We start from the raw sequence: 20,445 nt of genomic DNA, 5'->3' as shown, positions 1-20,445 counted from the left end.
GAATGTTGATGGATTTATTGGCAATAAATTAAGACAGGCTGACAATGCCAGCTTTCACTCAGCCAATATGGCAGTCAATCATTGAATTTGTGATTCCTTCAGGGCTTTTTTTATTACACCATATGACTTTATATACCAAGCTGGTATCCAATAAAGTATGATATCTGCAAAGCGAGTTCCTTTAAAGAAAATGTGTGGTTTTCCAGCAGCCTACTCATTTTTATGGCAAAGATGGTTGTCACTTCACTGCTAAATCATTGTGACCTTGAATAATCACTTCCACGATTAATCACCACACTAAATTGCAATCAAGCAGTGTCAGCTAAGTGATGTCAATGTGCCTGACACAAAGTCCTGTATATCAGCTATCTATAAACTATTCATTTTGACCTGTCAAAAACAGGTGTTTCTAATAGCATTAATCATGACAGCATGCCATTTAGGTGTGCTATACTTTTGTTTTGATTAATGTTAATAATTACACCTCTAGTCATGGACAACATCTCCCACTGGCCGCCACATAACAGGTTGATTGGTGTATTTTTTTTTTGGCACAAAATACACCTATTCGGCTTTAGCTTTAAAGGAGCAGCAAATATAGCAGCAATATGCTATGTAAAGCTATACTGGAGTAATGGTGTCTGGAGCTACCTCTGTGTGTAATCCAAGCTTCTCTACTAGTTGTCAGCCACGTTAATTCATGTGAGTCCCCGCGCTGACTAGCTAATCTTTGCTTCTCTGCAATGCACTCATGCAGTGGTTATCCCCCCTCCCCATTTTACATTACTTCTGTCACTCTGTTTGCATTGTTGCTGTTGTTTGCACTGTTTGCGCTGTTAGCACCGTTAGCTGCTAGCCACTGGCTCAGTCACTTCCATGTTGAGAGCTGTGTGTAGACAACCTCTGAATCATAAGCTGTGTCTCAATTCAGGGGCTGCAGCCTTCAAAAGGCAGCATTTGAAGACCAATTGCGACACATTGGCACGACCAAGGCTGTCCCATTTCGAAGGCTCCTTTAAATGTTAGAAACGCAGACGTCTTTCCCAGAATTTGGAGGATGCAACAGATGAATCCTTCATGGCCCAGCCACGTGCATTGCACATCGGTGACAATTATATATCAAGTTAAGTTAACTAACGGTTGTTGACTAGCTAACGGTTAACCGTTGTTAACACTACTATTAGCTAAAAGCACACAACTTGAGCAATCTTAATTGAATAAGTTTACCTGAAAACGGTCCTCCATCAGCCTGAAATATATCATCTGTGAATCATCTCCTCAAGTATTAAATTAAAATCTATATCTATAATAACAATCTCTGGGTCCATGATTTAGCGCTAACTAACTCACTAGCTTACTCCTTCTTTCGTCAAGTGCAGCTCATTGCTAGGAAACAGCAACGCCAACAGGTTGGGGCAAGAACAACTGGCGATGCAACCAGAAAATCCTCGGTAGACCAGATCGCCCCATTTTGGAGACTCGGTTCGGTTTAGCTGATGCTTTCTTCAAAGGATGTGGCCGACATCAACCGCAAGGGCCGCGTCCTTCAAAGGCTGCAGCCCTTGAATTGAGACACAACTTATAGATTTGCTCTATCGTATAGAGCTCCTTTAACTATGCTGAACTGGTCTACTGTAAAAGGTTAAAGAAATGAACAACTGAAGTGAAAACCTCGCCTAAGTATGAGCAAAGATGAAGAAAAAGCTGGGAGCTGCTGGGAAAAAAATACTGCAGATTTGAATCCAGTTACCGCAGATTTGGTGTCACTAAGCGGTCTCACACAATGACTGCTGCGGAGGGCCTGTGATAGGCAGGTATAAAAATACAAAATGCTGAAGCTGCCTAGCACCGAGCTGAGATGTTTTTTCTTCCTCTCTTTCTTGTTTCAATCTCTTGTCTTTTTCAGCGTTTGGCTGAGTCAGACCTCCCACATAAAAGTGGCTTATTGTCAAAGTAAGGGGGGGAGTTATAGGGTGGATAAGAGGGAGGTAGAAGTAAAGATATAAATGGCGAAGGGATTTAGTCAGTATCAGCTCTCTGAAAGCAGCTTGTATCCGTTTCCCCCTTGTTGAAATGACTTCTTAGGCAGTGACCTTGCTCCTTCCTGTTCCCCTCTGGGGTCTTGATCTTTGAAAACTGAAAGTTCTGAAGTTGGGGTCAAAGGGCTGATCGACAGCTCGTTGGCATGTACCTGACCAGCCAATCACCCAAAATACAGTCCTTGTTTTTCCCTTCCAATGAAGGAGAAAACAATGCAAATATAATCAGAGCGATGCTATTTTGGTGCTGTTAGATCTGAGTCATGAGTTAACAGGCAACAGCTTCTATCCCAGTGGGCATTTGATACATTTCATTTCGAGTAACAGCTCATATCAAATTTGATAAGCATGGCGCATTGCCGCCTGAAATGGAGTGCATAATCCTGTAAACAGGACACAGACAGAGAATCCTGGTTTTATCAGCATGCCGTGTCCTTTACCAAGGTGCTTCCTGGGCCTAAAAATACTTCACTTTCCACTTGTAATCAAACTCACACCACATATTGCTTATTACACTTGAGTGCTTATTAGTCTAATACATTTGGCTTTTACATACTTGTGTGGGTGTCAGCATTAACTGTGTATGAGCATGTGGGTGTATTAATGATATCTTACTTGTACAGTATTACTGTGAGTCTGCGTGTGGTTGACAGACACGCTGAATGTGTATTGGACTGGCTTACTCGTGTTTTATTAGCAGAATGAACCACACAATTCTTGCCTGCCCGACATGCCCGATTCAACAAAAAAAGGGTCATAATCAGACACTGATGAAATCTAAATCAAAACAGAAGTTCTTATGAATCCTGCCAAGAATGGATACCCTGCAGCAATGTTAGTAATAGGCCTACATTAAGAATTCAGGTCTGCTCCCTTACTTATTTGCCCTACAATGACTCCAATATGTCTGAAAAGACAGACAGTTGTAGTATTCTTACTTTATAATATGAGTTAGATACGGAGCACAGCATTTTGCTCAAGGGCGTATAAACTACAAAAGCTACTGCATCTGTGACACTTATGGGTCACTGAGGCCAGGTGTCTTCCAGTGTTATCACTTCAAGGACTTCATCCAGCTGCCTTAGACAAAATAACATGATTTTGGCAGGGTTTTTTTCTCGCAAACATGCATGTTAAGTAGTTATCCTTCAAATCCATTTTAATGTAATTCATCATTGTTTGGCCTATGAAAACTATGTGAGTGGTTTAGTACAGTCTAGGCTAAAATATTGTGTGATAGGCAGGGCTGGATTAACACAATATGGGCCCCTGGAGCAAATATAAGATGTTAGGCCTCTGTTGACCCTGATAACGGTGCTCTGTGTATGTACATGTTGTCTCTAAATACCTCTTAAGTGCACAGTGCTGACTACAATATTTCATCGAGAGACCCATTAAACTAGGGCCTCTGGGTGGCTGGGGCATAGGGCAGGTACTCACTTGGTAAACCATTAGTCTTAGTGATAGGTATAAAAGTTAGATATAGGCCTGTATGTCTTAGTTTAGTGCATGGATGTCCCTGGTGCTTATTTATTGTATTTTTTAGAACATGTGCTTTAACTGGGCTGTACAAATTAAAATACCTGGGAGGACACTGTGAATTGAGCTGTTGATTTTGCTCTGATATACTCCAAAACTGCTACAATGGAGTATGATATATTTTGCACTATAGAGTGCCGCAAGAATGAGGTTTTTTTGTAGGCTGATGTGGAAGTCACCTTTGTTCCCTTTACAAAAAGCCAATGAGATTTTTCCATTGTCCAACTCCTTGTTTCTTCGAACAATAGGGCTCTCTTTTTATTGTAGAGCGTCAGATTGGATTTACAAATGCACGCAAAATATATGTGCTGCAAGTAAGACGTTTTGTTTGTAGGCTAGTGTGGAACTTAGCGTCGCTCTGGTTCCCTCGGCAAAAAGCCCTTTGGATTTTTGTAAAAAATAAGCTCTGTGGCAAACAAGTTCATGATACTTACACCTGTACTTACACCAGCAAGATAATTTTCACAAATTAGCACAATTTTTTAAGATTTCTGAGGCATAAATGCAATCGCCAGAAGCAAAAAGCTAATGTAGCTAATGTAATGTTTTTAAAGACACCTAAAGGTTTCAAAATTCATGAGTAGGGTATTTACCGACATATTTTATGTCATAGAAAAAAACGTGAAAAGCCTGTGTAAACCACAGACCTTATTTCAGGCAGTTCGCCAAAAACCTATTCAAAAAACCCATTAACTTTGAAATGAGTGCAAAAATGAAGGTGAAGAAAATACAAAAGTGATACTAATAAAATATAAGCATATTCATATGCCTACACCAACAGATACACTTACTCTCATATACACAAGAAGTCTATCAACTGTCATTAAAGGCCACTCTGTAAAAGTAAGTTTTCAGATGAGATTCAAAGATGTGAACACAGTCAGTTGATCTGATACTCAGTGGGCGGCTGTTCCAAAGTGGAGGAGTGAGAACTGAAAAGGCTCGATCACCTTTTGTCTTTAATCTGAACTCTGGAGCAGTTGGAAGATCCAGACTAGCAGACCTGAGGGGCCTAGTTTGATAGGAGAAGCTCATCTTGCACTACTTTACACTGGCAGAATTTAGCATGATGACCAGCCTAATTACGTTTTTGTTTTGTTACTGTATTACCTAAATGTGTGAATAAATGCAAGAAATGAAATTCAAATAGCACTTTTTTTCTGAGGCAGGACTAGGGGTGGGCCATAATATCTTGTTCACGATAATACCGGTATGTTTTTTTAATATCATAAGAAAAATTCATATTGTAATATACGATATTTGGACTTGTTGACAAACTGACGTCATACTGTTACCCATGGCAACAACAAACATGGCTGAAAGCGCAATAATTAGCGATTCTGCAGTGGTTTCAAAAGAGAAGCAGCCTCAGTAGTGTGGAATAAACTGTGGCGTCCTGAATGTTTTATGAAAAAGCCCCAGACTTCTCAGACTCTTGTAGCGAGTTACAGCCAGTTACCCTCCCTGCAGAGGGAACTCAATCAGTGGCTCCTCTGGCAGCAACACAGTGTCTCTCCCTCTCCTCTCTCACTGTGCGCACATGGTAGTTGGTGTCGTCAACTGATTTTGTAATAAAACATTGGTAATGTAAACCTATGTGATACTCACTGCTCGACCAAAAACTACATACAGTATATGTGAATGTGCGATAACAGTCTGTCACAGGTTACTGCGTGATGATTAGAGGAGAAATGGCAGAGCATAAAGGGCCAGGTGGAAAAAAAACTATTAATGAACTATTAATATTGTATGCAGTATCTGAGTTACTGTTGTTGTTTACAAACTAAACAATGATTATTTGATTATTTTTTTTACTGAATATCTGAAGGTGAACTGATTAACATGTAAAACTATACCACTTATTTTGTTGCAAAACTGTTTTCTTAATAATAAAATATACTTATATTTTTACTAATTTGTCACATCGTCAAGAATATCGTTATCACATGAATACCCTTAACTATTGAGATATTATTTTAGGGCCATATTGCCCACCCGTAGGCAGGAGCCCCCACCCCCCCCACCCAGACCCTGTTGAATTGTGTCCCCCCCATCTCAAACCAAGTTACGCCCCTGCCTGAGATACATGAGGTAGAGATGCTGAGATGGTTTAAGCCCACCAGTAAGTAATAATAATTGATCACCCAGCCTGTTTATCAGTTTATTTCCTCTCTGAATGTTTTCAGTGCACATGAAATAACTCAGCTGAGTGTCAGTATTTTAATATCCGAGCCTGGAGCTGGGAGCCAGGCCTAACATGTCAGGCCTAAGTGTCAGGGCAACCAGCAAGCGGCGCTTCAGCCCCAGCTCAACTCTGTGTGAGCCGCTACCGCTGAACATGTCCAGAGAGGATCGAGTTACACTACGCCCCATCTTTAAGCCCCAGTCAGTGCGCCGTTAGCCGCAGGACAACAGAGGATAGGATAGGATACTGGCCGCCGGGGAACTGTCGGCTCCACACTCATGTAAGTGATCATTTTCCGACCAGTTTCCATCGAGGGAATGTTACTTTGGGGATATAACAACTTCAGCTTTTGCAAGAGTCGCCTTTGTTAGCTACACTGTCGCTAATGAGAGGAAAATACTCTGAGACGCCTGTTGTTGCTGTGGGTCACTAAGCAACAAAAGACGGTGTTAAAGCTGCTTTTAGTGTCTCGTTTCAATCATAAAGTATTTCCTGTGCACTATTTGTAGCCACCGTGGGTATTTTGTGACGTAAACCAGCCATACTGTGTAACTTCTTCACCGTGTCCCTGTCGGAAGCCTGTTGCTTTCTGGCTCCATGGATGAGATGGGAAAGAAGGAGGAGGAGGAGGAGTTGAGAAAAGCGGATTGTCCCAAGTGCCTGGGCGACTTTATTCAAAATACGAGCAAACCTGACAGGATTTACCAACAATACCTTTACTTCTATTGTAGTAAACACTTTATTACGACCAGCAAGTGTTGAACTGGGACGTACCCGACCGACGCTGCCCATTATGTTGGAGAAGAACCGCGCGACAAAATGACAACCCGTTATTATTAGCTATTTGTGGACACCGCAAAGCTCACACATGACTTCACCAACGATTATTCTCGGAGGCAAATGTCCTCCCGAAGCTCCCGTGTGTTTTGGGTTGAAGTCCACTGTGTAACAGTAGTTATTAAGTTCCTTCGGCCTTCTGTGAATCATTACAAGCCACTGCAACCTTAAGAGTCAATCACTGCTGCTCATGCTTAAGAATCCAAAACCACGTACCTTCAATGCATTTGAACGGACACATATGTCCCTGAAGGCAACACCTATAGCTAATATTTATATAGCTATAGTCATATTATTGCAATAGCTCAAGAAAAAATGGTGTAAACCCACTACTGGACAGCTTATAGAGACAAAATCACTGCCAAAAATCTGTCTTAAATATGTGTATATATGTGTACATATATGTACACATATGTCCCTGAAGGCAACACCTATAACTAATATTTATATAGCTATAGTCATATTATTGCAATAGCTCAAGAAAAAATGGTGTAAACCCACTACTGGACAGCTTATAGAGACAAAATCACTGCCAAAAATCTGTCTTAAATATGTGTATATATGTGTACATATATGTACACAAATGTCCCTGAAGGCAACACCTATAACTAATATTTATATAGCTATAGCCATATTATTGTAATAGTTCAAGAAAAAAATGGTGTAAACCCATTACTGGACAACCTACAGAGACAAAATCATTGCTATAGCCCCAGGACCATATTGGAATACTCTATTAATGTGTATTTATTAAACCTTAAGTGCATATATTTCTATTTTACTGGATACCAGTAGTCATTTGAATCATCATTTGGATGGTCATTTCAGTAGCAGTAAGTAAAGATAACCAGATACATGTAACACTAATATTGTTTCCCGCAACAATTTATTGTATCTGTACATCTATATTATTACAGAAAATTCAGCCACTATCAAAAGTTAAGCCAGGGTGTCTGCAGTCTTAAAATGTCTTAAATTAGTTTTCTTAAAAAGTTTTGAATTGTCTTAAATTCAGATTCGATAGGTCTTAAATATTTTTGTCACATTACCATGAAATTTTCTCTTACAAAGTCTTAAATTGTCTTAAATTCAGATTTAATAGGTCTTAAATATTTTCGGTTACATTACCGTGAAATTTTCTCTTGAAAAGTCTTAAATTGTCTTAAATTCAGATTCGATAGGTCTTAAATATTTTCATTCACATTACCATGAAATTTTCTCCAGCCTTACAGACCCACTGACACTTTAAAATCATTGGACAGACCAAAGAATTGCAAAAATAAATAGCATTTATGACAGCGAGCGATGTGATATTGTTTTCTTTTTACATTAAACACATTAAACGTAAACTCACCCAATTGTTGTTATTTTTCCATACTATTCATTTTGAACTAACATCAGAGTGTTTACTTGGAAAGAGTACTCACATGTGTACAGGTTTGGTCTTTTCTTAATACTACCTTAATTTCATATAAGGTAGTATTAGAAAGGTCTTTAAAAGTTTTACATTTAACGTGGTTACATCTGTAACCTGTAAGTTAAATTTTATACCAGTACAACAAAACAAACCCAATTATTTACAGGTCTGAGATAAATAAAACACAGCGGACCACATACTGTATTTAGAAAGCTCAGTAGTCAGTTTGAAAGTTATAAAGTGGTAGATGAAGCAAAAGAAATGAACGTAAACAAACCAGTGCTGTGGTGATCCTGTTTTCACATGTACTGAAGCTATTCTAAGAGCCTATACAGGACTTTTAATTGTCTTACCAATCTCCTTTAATCGTGTAATGTCGCTCTCCCTGAGTCATGCTCGTAACAAAGCCACTTCTAAAGTCAAGTGTGATGTTCCTAAGATGGGAGTTGACAGCCATGACACCACTGATAACCACATTAGTCACATACAAAACACATAACTACCTATTATCATTAGGTGATGTGTCAAGGCTTTCACAGGCTATATTTACAAAGTCTGATTCAAGCCTGTGATAAATACAGCAGCACATGTCAGTTAATGGCAACATGTCAAAGTATAGTCTGTCAAACATTGTAAATCAGATGTATGCAGAGCTATGGTGGGTCATCAAAGAATAGATAAATATCTATATTTTCAAAATTACAACTGGTGACTGAAATGTTGACGTGGAGCTGCAACAATTAATTGATAAGTCAGCTGTCAAAAAGAAATCAGCAATTACTTGATAATGATTTAATTGTTTTAGTTATCTTCTAGCAAGAATGCCAAATAGTTTGATGGATTCAGCTTCTCAAATGTGAGGATTTGCTGTTTTTCTTTGTCATACGTGATAGTAAACTGAATATATTTGCGTTTTAGACTGCTGGTTGAATAAAACAAGCTATTGCAATAGATCATCTTGGGCTGTGGGAACTTCTAATGGGCATTTTCACCATTTTCTGACATTTTGTAGACACAACAATAAGTCGATTAAATGAGAAAAATAATCAGCAGGTAATCATATGATAAAAAGTAATACATGCAGCCCTATTAAGATGCAAGCAGGGTGTTGTACTAGTTTTAAAATAACTGATAAGACTGTTCGCCTGAATATGATTATTAATCACCAGAGTGTTGTTTCAGGAAGAAGTATGGCTATATTTATCTGATAGGAGTAAAATGGATAATCATATTCAATGCTGGCTGCAGACGTGCGGTGCATATTACAAAACTTCTGCAAAAGTGCACTGAATGAAGTCCCAGGAATGTAAATTACAAAATGTTAATCCATCAATAAGAGCATTAGTTAAATATAAGGGAACTAACAACCTACAGTCGATGTGTGCTCAAACAGACGCACTGCACCATCGCGCTGGGGACTCAGTAAATAGCCCACAGTTCTTCTGCACAATGGTTACTCTGTGATGTTATGGTGAAGCATTCTTAAGAGATAAATATGGCCCTGACGGAACGGAAATAAATCCATTTTCCCTTTCATGTTGACCTTTCGAATAGAGAGGTTTTAAGAAGTTGGGTGCAGAGGAGAATGAGCCGTTCCAGCTCTTACTTCCTGTTTGTATCAAGCGTGTTGTGGAAGTTCAAAAAAGAAGAGTGAATTTGTGCCCTGATATTCAGTTCTCTGACTGTTAAGGAAAAGACGTAACACATTATGTTGTTCTTTGCAGGCCTTGGAAAAGGGGAAGAGTTTGAAATTGCTGTTAATGGGGAGAAATCACATTTACCTGGAGTTCTAAAAATGATAGAAACAATGGGTAAGTAATGTTTTTTATTGTTTAATGGCAGCCAGTTACAAAAGACTGAGTCAGTGTGTTATTTAGGATGATTGAAAATATATGATAAATAAATGATGGTTGTGAAGAAAGCAGTTTATGACTGTGTATCCTGTTTTTATCAAATGTTCTTCTCTCCTTCCTCTATCTCTGATTAAACAGGCTGCGCTTTAGTGTCGCCAATACTCAGTTTAATTAAGATTCAAAACCATCATAATAAACAAGACAAAACATGAAATATTGCCTTCGCACGCTCACTGTGTTATTTTTAATCTCCATATCTAAAATGAGCATTTTTTGCAGAGGGGTTCGGTCTAGTCAGTTGGGTGTCCGTCTTTGCTGGCTCCGCATCCGTATTTGGCTCGTACTGGGAGTTTCTCTCAACCAGTGTAAGAGGCACTGGATTCAATTCAAGGCTTGTGGACTGCCAATGTTGCCATATCTGATAATGTTGCCATATACTTGATTGTTTGTTTGTCCCCATAGAGATTTATTTGTCCAACTGTCACGCATGGAGCCAAATTGGTGCTGCCAGCTTCTTTCTTTAAAGCTGCAATCTGTGGTCACTCTCAAGACTGGCGTGTTGACCGTGTACTTATGAGCTACCAACTGTAATGTGCAGGTTGGGGAAATGGTGTATTACACGCCAGTTTTTGGTAGTGCGAGAATTGAGGATTAAATAATTTCAATTTTACCTCATACTTAAAGAAACTGTATTTGGAAGTAAGGAATTCAATTTAAAATGTGATATATTTTTAGTGAATCAAACTCAGACTCCAATTTCGACAATTTTAATAGTGTCATCCTTATGCTCTGCTCCAGGACCAGCCTGTCTGGAATACACTCTAATGCAAAAAGAGTACCACACACATGCATGCCACATTTTGGTAGGACTCCTCATTATGCTCACTGAGGCGGGGGCAATGAAAATGATAGGTACCTGCAAAGGACCAGTGGCAAACCAAAAAAAAAAAAAGAAAAACCTGCTGAGGCCTCAGTGTTATTTGCTTGTTTACAACCTTTGCTCAAACAACAAAGCTTCTAAGTGCAAAAAGTGCTTTGGACCTTGTGCACGCCCTATTAGGTGTTAGTCACAGTTGGTGAGCTTTGGAAATTGCTTCATTTTTGTCCAGATGACGTGGGGCTGGCCCATCCTCACTAACAAGCCACTCTGGAGTTGCTCGATTGTGGGGCTTATGCAGGGTCCAGCAAGCAAACTGTGGAGGGTCTGCTTCTTTTATCTATTCCTCCTGATACCCATTCAATGCTCCTGTGCAACCCACCATTGACCCTAAAGGCAAAAAAAGGAAACATTGCTATTCTGAAGACAAACAGTGCAATTTTTTTTTTCCCCCCTGTGGTGCAAAACCCAATGCTACGTGATTTCAATATAGTAAGGTCTGTCGAGCACCAGCTGTACCTAAGCCTACAGGTTGAGATGTGTGGCTCTCTCCATCCCTCCTCTATGCTTATTTACATATAATTGTAAACAAAGAAATAAGTTAAATAAGGTACGAAATACTATATATATATTTGGAAAAGTATGTGGCATAAAGCAAAACTAAATAAGGATATTTAAATGAAAAAATGAGGTCATGTCCAAACACCCTTCCCCGTCTCGCTATCTCTGCCCATGCACTGATAAAGCCTCTGTCCTCATCACCTCTCTCTACCTCTATCTCTCCCACGCCTGCTTCTCCCTGCATCCACTCCTTCACTCGGGCCGGCGCTGTCACTGAAATATGCGACGGATTGCAGATACACAGCGTGCCTTGCAGGCGGTGGAGCGTCTCCAGGCCAAACTGAAGGAGCGGGGGGAGGTGCCCACTGAGGAGAAGCTCAGCCTGCTCAAATCAGTGCTCCAGAGCCCCCTCTTCCACCAGATCCTGGCCTTGCAGAAGTCCGTCCAGCAAATCAGAGACCAGGTAAACGCCACATTATCTGACTTTATCCAGGTTTTGTCATCGTAGCCTGTAGGCCCACGCATTCATGATAATACAATAAACAATACTATTTCACCTATTAAGAGTTGTTCAGTTTTAATTGACATGTAAACAATGCAGTACTCATTACTGAGCCTGTGAGACTGTGGACATGTTAAATTAGAATGGCAGTGCTGAATTCACCTAAGTGGTGCTGGGTTCCCAGGGTGCTATGGCCCCATGAAAGGTCATTAAGAGGTTACAAGGTTATGGCCATTTAGAGTTCTGCCTGCATTAAAAGTATATGAGTATAAACTGCCAAAATGCCAGATGGCAGCATCACTTTGTGTTAACACATAACTAATATAAAGAGAAGTCGTCCTGTTTGATGAGAAATAAGAGCTAGTTTATCTGTTTTTATTATCATCATGTTGGATGAGGTGGGACTCAGGCAGAGGTAATATAAAGTGACAGTCATAGTTGTTGTGTTTGTGTAGAGAAGTGCTTGCACCCTGCAGACTATGTAGACACCAAACACCAACACCCATGGCTTAGCTCTGGTGACATTTTGATGTTTAGATATGAACCTACCCAGACCTAGAAGGCAAGATAAAATCACAATACTGTATATGTGTCAGTTACAATGCATTCTGATATTAAAGGATAGGTTTGCAGTTTTTCAGGTTTATCTTTAAACAATATTAGCTTGCCCATATGTACACTGAAAGAGTTACTGGTCGCTGTTGGTAGTGGCCACAAAGAGTTCCCATCCTTGAGAGGGTACTTTGCCGATTTACAATGTGGGTTGTATGTGTAAATGAACTGTGGTAAACTCCCCTCTGTTGAACCAGTGCCTAGATCTCCCTGTTCCCTTCCCAGCAAAGCTCCATCGAGTGACGCAAAACATGCCATTCAGAGGAGTTTCGCCGGCTCTCGGGCTGTTGCTCAAACTATAGGATATACTTCCACATTTTCACCTGCCACACATGCCGCCACCACGGACACAAAGAGTATAGCAGTGGATCGAGACACCACCACCCAAAACTTAGACGAATCTCTGAACAAATGTTAAAACTAGGCAGTGCTGATCAAATATAAACCAAAATTCTGTTACCGTGTTACCTATTTCTCACCTTAAATCTTCTTTAGAAACATATTTTAGTGCACAGGAAGCGGGCACCATACTGTTTCCTGCAAAAATTGAGATCAAATTTTTCTTGCGTCATATGTTTTCAGAAACATGTTTTAGCTTACTTTTTAACTGTAATACAAGATCGTTTGTTACCAGCTGGCCAACATTGTGTTAAACGGACAAGTTTACATTACGTCACCTAACAGCAGGAGCGTTTATTGGTCTGCTACGGTGCTGTGCATTCTGGTAGTTGTAGGTTTTCTACCTCTTGGGCAAAAACAAAAGCCACAGCCCTTTTTCTCTGTTTTCTCTACCCATTTAGCAACAATTTCAAAAGTGTTTGCGTCTTTCTACTGCATAGACAGCCCAGTTTTATAAAAAAGTAGGCGTGTCAATCGATTAACATATTCAATTGCGATTAATAGCATAATTGTCCATAGTTAACTCCCAATTAATCCCACATTTTTTATCTGTTCGAAATGTACCTTGAAGGGATATTTTTCAGGTTTTAATACTATTATCAACACGACTGTGGAATCACATTAAGAAGGGCAAGCAAAACAACTGCAGCATGTTATAATGCTTTTGATGTACATATGGGCTTGTAAGTATTGTTTTAAGACTGATCTGAAGTCACATGTCAGTGGTTACATAATAACAGCACCATTGATCAGAGGGAGGTACAACTGAAAGTGCTGCATTACCTGTATCACAGCAAGGCTACAATATTTCCCATACCCATATTCTCCACAATTGCTACTGCCTTTATCTTCTCTGTTTCCTGGGTGACCTCACTGATTCTGTTTTTGGCTCGCTCGCTCACACCCCCACCAATTTTAAATCCCCATCCCCAATAGTGTTGCTGCTATGGCCAAATTGCTGTCAGGGTTCACATGAGCCAGATATAATATGGGTACACGAGCAGAGATAGTTGGTCTAAGTCAGGAACTCTTTTTCAAGCTGATTCTCTCCATTGAGAATAGAACATTTGAGTGGAAGGAAAGAGCTCTTAAGTCACAGTGGAAAGGGGCCAGGGTAAGCGTTTGAGAAATAGAGACGAAAATATGTGAGCTATGCAGTGGGAGGCAGGGATGCTAGAGCTTTTTACCCCTTGTGGAATTTAGATTATAAAAGCCCTGCTGGCATTTTTGTGTGCTGGCGATTTAGCTTATTTCAAAAGAGGTACATTCCTACTGTGTGTGTGTGTGTGTGTGTGTGCTGATGTGTGTGTTTGTTTTACTAAGCAAAATTTATCAAGCAGCCATTCATCATAAATTCCCCTCAGATCTTGAAATGGACCCATTCCACATTGTAAAAATGGTAAAGAGATGTGTTTGAAAAACTGCAACAAGTCAGTGTTAGGTTTTTATAGAGCTCCCAAACCCAACTGCACTTGTTTGGCCCCCTTTAAGCAGAACCAATTTGGAGAGAGGGTGCGTTTTCTGTTTTGTTTTGAGACAAGAGCCAGACACATAAACACACACTGTCCGTCTTCTGGCTCTGCTAGTTAGGCCATGCACGGCCCATGTCGCTATGGCGACAAGGCCCCACTCTCCAATGGGAAAGAGGCCGCTGTGTGAAGTGGGGCAGAAACAATTTCTTAAATGTGCAAGAACCAAACTGGAACTTTAATCCTCTTAGCCAGGCCCCAGCTAACAAAGCTCATGCATGAGGACAGCAACTTAGCAGCATGCTACGCTAAGTTAGCCCGGCCCATAGGGTTTTTGTTTGCAGTGTGCAGCACTAATGTGTCCTGTCCAATGGAGTTTTGTTTCTCAGGACTAATCTGGGACTGTATTTGAACGAGCCATAATTTACAGTACACGTTTCCAAAGCTGAAAGTTGTGCAGTTAACTTCTCAAAATGCAAATGCACAAGTTCACAAGGACAGCTTTAGCTTGGCAATGCCATATGCCAAATGGAGTGTTTATGAAATTATTGCTGTGTATTATGTCCGTCCTTTTGAATCCATTTCAGATGGTCATAAACATTATGCCCTTTGGCTAATGAAATTGGAAAAACACTGTTTTATGTAGTTGTCTCGTTCATGTAATTCATCTGTCACACAAGTAAAGTCATTGCTGTAATTAAAACCCAAGCATATTAAGGCATCCAGATGGCCAGTGATGCTTTTCCCCCACCATGATAGAAATATTGTATTTGGAGCCTAGTCATTGCTGGAACATCAGCTAAGAGCCATTATACCCTGAAGGATTAGGCTGCCATAGATCCAGCTAATCATGGTAGGATAACAAACTGTCTGGCATCCCAGTGGTTTCAGACACTCAGACTTCAGGGTTTTGGTGTCTAAAATTAAACTTGCTAAATGTTTACCTCCACAGTAGGAATGAGTCACGATGTTTTGTTTTTTTTCCTTTGAACTTTTAATTATCTTTGATTGGATTATCGCCAGCAATTGCTGCTCTCTGCAGGAACATTTTGCAGAAACACAAAGCTGTTATGTAGCTGCAGACTGGAAACCTAACACACAGCATAACATTTATGTTTAGGTGAAAATACAAATCAGAATAACCTGTCAGTGCAGCATCTGTTGTTTTCAACGTAACTCACTGCATGTTTATGTCTTTATTTTTCCAGGGGAGTGTCCCAGCGTCACGTGCGAGTGACCTTGACGATCACGTGGCAGCAGTCAAGCCCAATGGCGGTCATGTTTCCTACGCAGAAATATCAGCTTCTACACTCATCAATGGCAAGACATCATCTGAAGAATTCGAACACGTGATTCACTCCATGGCGCAGGTATAGACAACTGAAAAGCCATTTAATTGGCCTATATGTTTTAATACACACACAAAAATCAACACCTCATCTATAAACAGCTAGATTACCTTGAATAGGTCTTTCTTAACTCACATCAAATATTCAAAGATAGTCAAAGACGATATCTACAGGCTGCACGCTGTGTTCTTTACTCTTGAGGCACTTCAAATAGACTTCTAAAGGCTGCCTGCAGCTTTGATGCTATGCTGAATCAGTATGGGGCCAAATTGTATACACTGCATATGCGTGTGTGTATGACCCAGGGGCGCTTCGTGACGCACGTGGACCTGCTGAAGCCAGCGTCAGGAGGCCTGGGGTTCAGCGTGGTGGGCCTGAAGAGCGAGAACCGCGGAGAGCTCGGCATCTTCATACAGGAAATTCAACCGGGAAGTGTGGCTGACTGGTATGTGAGAATCAACATGCCATCATTCAAAGACTGATTTGAATCTTAGCACATAAAGTCAACAGTTAAAAGTCAAAAGTTTTTCAATATTTGGATGATGAAATAAAACTGAAATAGAATTAAGGAATTAGAGAAGTCCATTTCCATCTTACAAATTGGCCATTTTACCAGAAAGGAAAGTTTTTACAACTTGTTTGAAGTCAATATTTTTGCACAGACTGTGGCTTTCTGATGTTTTCTGAAAATTAAAACTACTTTTCAAGCCTTCAAAACATCTCAGAACTTGCTTGCAATAATGTTACTCAAACAGGAACATAACTAAATGTGTAGTTATTACCTGCACATTTCTGTCTGAGAGAAATTTGACAAAAACTGGAAAAACTGTAAGAACAAATGACAAAGTTAAACTGTCAGCGAGTAGACAGTGAAATATTCTTTTACTCTCTGTGAAAATGAGGAAACAGATGAGAGTAATTACCTGATCAGAGGCAGAATTAGTGAACATCTCAGAGGCTTTGACACCTTTTATCGCATTATGTCCTGCTCTTTCACCATGACACTGCATACTCCTCTCCCCTACAGTGACGGGAAGCTCAGAGAAGCTGACCAGATCTTAGCCATCAATGGCCAGCCCCTGGACAACACAGTGACCCACCAGCAGGCTATAGCCATCCTGCAGAGTGCTGCGGAGAGGGTGCAGCTCACGGTGGCAAGAGGTCCGATACCTCAGCTGGCCAGTCCGGTGGTGTCCCGCACGCCCTCTGCTGCCAGTACACTGTCAGCCAACTCCAGCGCGGTACAGATACATATTCACACTAATGTCACGAGTGAAACTTGCAATTTTACGCCCACTTGTTTAGTTTGAGAAGAAATGTGCAAACAGATCTTTGCAAGAAATGTGGAATAGGTGCACAAACTGACAAGATCCGCATGAAGAGACTACCTATACACATGCTTGCTTTGAGTGTAGCACACATGGAACATAATCACACAGATACACAGAGACACAACTGAGCAGAGAAGTAGCTCCTGCAATCCAACAAGACACACAGCGAACATAAATACTTGCTTCGTATCAGAAAAAATGCAGCTTTGCTAAAACTACTGATTAAAAGTTATTCTATTTTTACACTGGACAAGACAACACTATATCTCAGGAAAAAACACCATCTGCATTTTTCAGCCAAAGCCTGATCTGACATTTTTGGTTGGATAAATAAATCTCTTTCTACAGTACATTCATTATCTTTACTGTTTCCTCTCTTTTACTGTGCTTAGTGGCAGCACGTGGAGACGATTGAGCTGGTCAACGATGGCACTGGTCTTGGCTTTGGTATTGTGGGAGGAAAGACCACCGGCGTTATTGTCAAAACCATCCTTCCTGGAGGCATAGCTGATCAGGTCATTGCACAAATGCATCGCCACTTTCTTTTGGAATTTGCTTTCAGAGAGTTTCGCATTGTTTATGCAGTGTTAAAGGCAATTTTTTTTAATGTTCCAGAGAGACGACTGTTGTCAGTTAGGTATAATAAGAATTGTAAGCAAGCACATAATTAACTGTCACTCTCATCTTTTGTTTGGAACTGAGAGTGTCATTATGGGTTTGATTTCCAGTGAAGCTACATGATCTAAGTCAGAAAAATACTTTTTTTTTTTTTACCTCAGGATGGCCGCCTGCGCAGTGGAGACCACATCCTGAGAATAGGAGACACTGACCTGCACGGCATGGGCAGCGAGCAGGTGGCGCAGGTCCTCAGGCAGTGTGGCAACAGGGTGAAGCTGGTGGTTACTCGGGGTCCCGTGGACGAGAATCCCTCCCTCTCTGCCGTCATGCCTGTGGTGCTCCCCACTGTCAACGAACAGGTTAGAAGGGCTGTTTGACTCTGAACCAAGAATATGGCAGGCATTTGATACAAACTCTTACAATATGGAAATGTGACACACTCAAATGGTTTCATTATTTGGAGGATCACTGTAGTACAGCATGTTCTCAAGTTAACAAATGATCAAACAGATGATTGATCACCATATCCGACACACACAGAGGTATACGCTGAAAACAAGAACACTAAGGACTTAAAGTTCAGGTCTTTCATCTCCACTTGTATCCTTTTTGTACTCTTGACAGCTCTGAATAAATGGATTTTAAGAAAATAACATGTTACATCACCTGTGACTCACGCGTTGGAGAGCAAACATTGCTTTACTTACTCGAAAAACCGCACTTAAAAACAGCAATTTCATGGCTATTCTCAACACTCCATTTAAACATGAATGAAATTCAGTGACTCACTATACGAATGACATCATATCCTTTTGATAGCACACATTAGTGTTTTTATGGCTACCAGGTTCAAAGCACTCATTGTTAACGTACAAAAAAAAAAGTATTTTGGTGCCCGCGTGGTGCAGCTGGATGACATCGTGCCGTGACTTGCTTTTCTTCTGTTGTCAAGTGAATCATCCTTTATTTTTATTTGGTTTATTTGTCATTCCCATTAATCTTTTCACAGGGCTACGAGGAAGAGGAGGATGAGGCATTTGATGTGAGCCTTACCAAAAACCCACAGGGGCTGGGTATCACTATTGCAGGCTATGTTGGAGATAAAAATTCAGGTGAGAAATGTCAGACTGCCTTTAAAGAATAGATGACCATTTAAATTTAATTATCATACTGATGTTTTACTACCTCTGTGCTTCACCAAATACACATTAAAGCTGCGATGACTCATATTTTTCTAGCCTGTAAACAACCGATGAAATGTATAATATGAAAGGGGCTGGTCATAGTGATAGCTCAGGTAGTGTTTTAGCATCTTTTAGCTGATTGTATTGTTTTTTAGGCCAGTGAACTCTGCTTTTATCAAGCCGTAGCAGCTCTTTTCAGCAGACGAAGCTCTGGTGGACAGACAAAGATAGCTTGGAGCATTTAGCAGCAAAAGAGACAGAGTGCAAACACAGCTAATGCGTTCAGATTGAATCAGGCAGACAGGTGGACGCCAGATTGGATATCGTTTTAGTGGACGATAGCAGGACAGTAAAATTAGGAGACGCTAGCAGAGAATATCACCGACGGCAGGTGTAGATGGCACTTGCATTAAACAGACACACACAGCTTCAAAAGAATGTCATTGTTGCTCCATGTCTGCTGGATGTGACTGTTTGCTCATATATTAGCTCCAATTAATTTATAGCAGGTAGTGTCTGTGTTTTTAGCTTTTTCCACTGCCCCCAAACTGTCCAAAATAATTTCAACTTTAAAAAATCCTCTCACTTTGATTTCCCTTTAAAATGTAGCAGTTAGGCACAGTATATTGGGACAGACGACAGACAGCCTTTCATTCTAAGCTGCTGTATTCATCGTATGGAATTGAATATTAAATGGCCTTGGCTTCAAATCCTTTATTTTTCAAGGTTAGCATAAGTACGCTGGGTTCATCACATCATTGTTTATGACTTATGTAATATTGAAACAGGCTCACTAATGGTGCCTTTTGACATCAAAGTGAAACATCTGTTTGCTCTTCTCCTTGGGTCTTATTTAAGGTCATGATTCATGGCTATGTTCCTCATCTCTTTAATTTTTTTGTACCTGTTCTGACTCCTCAGAGCCCTCTGGCATTTTTGTTAAGAGCATAACAAAAGACAGTGCCGTAGATCAAGATGGCCGTATTCATGTCGGAGACCAGATAATAGCTGTAAGTACCCCAATTATGCTCTTTGTAGCTATTACTATTTCCTCTGTCTTCAGTGGCATGAGGTAAAATATGCAGTGAATGTTTAATATAATCTATTATAGTGATCACATTTAGTCAATGGAGGGTAATTATGAGATGCATAATGAATAATTCACAATTAACTGATAGTTCATAAAGTGTTTTGAGTCTTGAATTGGCACACAGAGCAATTAAGATTTTTTTTGCATTACTGTAGGACATTAACAATGGAGTTAAACTGTGTGTAATTTCTTGGATCATTTCAAACATGAGTTAATGTTGCCCTGTGATTTCCAAAGTTCTCACAAACTCATGTTTTGTTCTGGTGTGTATGTGCTTGATTAAGTTTTGTTCCTAAGCGTAAATGATAATGTGCTTTGGGACCCTACTTAGGAACTTAATAAACACTTAATTGACTGTGAATTCTTTAACTTATGCAGTATTTACCTGTCTTAAATGATGGAAATAATTAAAGCCAATAGCTAAAATAGATGGGAATACCCATGTGCAGCAATCTGTTTCTATGCCTGCTGGTGTTTATGATCACTTTGATTAATGTTGTTTCAATTTCACCTCTATCAACAAGAATATAGATGGCAAGTCAGCACACTCACAGTGTCAGCACAAGCTGTTCTGGCCCTTGTT

At 40.2% G+C, this 20,445-nt stretch overlaps 1 protein-coding gene across 6 annotated transcripts in view; it reads left to right on the top strand.

Annotated features, from left to right (window-relative positions):
• The first annotated feature begins 5,908 nt into the window (after positions 1 to 5,908).
• LOC126403943 (multiple PDZ domain protein) overlaps positions 5,909 to 20,445 on the top strand; it is a 59,481-nt gene continuing 44,944 nt past the window's right edge. For all 6 annotated transcript variants that reach the window (XM_050066811.1, XM_050066810.1, XM_050066807.1 and 3 more), the window contains exons 1-10: positions 5,909 to 6,043; positions 9,742 to 9,828; positions 11,605 to 11,771; positions 15,499 to 15,660; positions 15,945 to 16,084; positions 16,667 to 16,880; positions 17,363 to 17,485; positions 17,750 to 17,947; positions 18,598 to 18,700; positions 19,694 to 19,782. In XM_050066811.1, coding sequence (XP_049922768.1) covers positions 9,813 to 9,828; positions 11,605 to 11,771; positions 15,499 to 15,660; positions 15,945 to 16,084; positions 16,667 to 16,880; positions 17,363 to 17,485; positions 17,750 to 17,947; positions 18,598 to 18,700; positions 19,694 to 19,782 — 1,212 coding nt within the window. In that variant the 5' untranslated portion in view covers positions 5,909 to 6,043; positions 9,742 to 9,812. The remainder of the gene's footprint in view (positions 6,044 to 9,741; positions 9,829 to 11,604; positions 11,772 to 15,498; positions 15,661 to 15,944; positions 16,085 to 16,666; positions 16,881 to 17,362; positions 17,486 to 17,749; positions 17,948 to 18,597; positions 18,701 to 19,693; positions 19,783 to 20,445) is intronic.

Source organism: Epinephelus moara, chromosome 17 (genome assembly GCF_006386435.1).
Source record: "Epinephelus moara isolate mb chromosome 17, YSFRI_EMoa_1.0, whole genome shotgun sequence".
Classification (NCBI taxonomy): Eukaryota; Metazoa; Chordata; class Actinopteri; order Perciformes; family Serranidae; genus Epinephelus; species Epinephelus moara.
The sequence above is the reverse complement of the archived record's forward strand: the minus strand, read 5'-3'. Positions and strand labels throughout refer to the sequence as shown.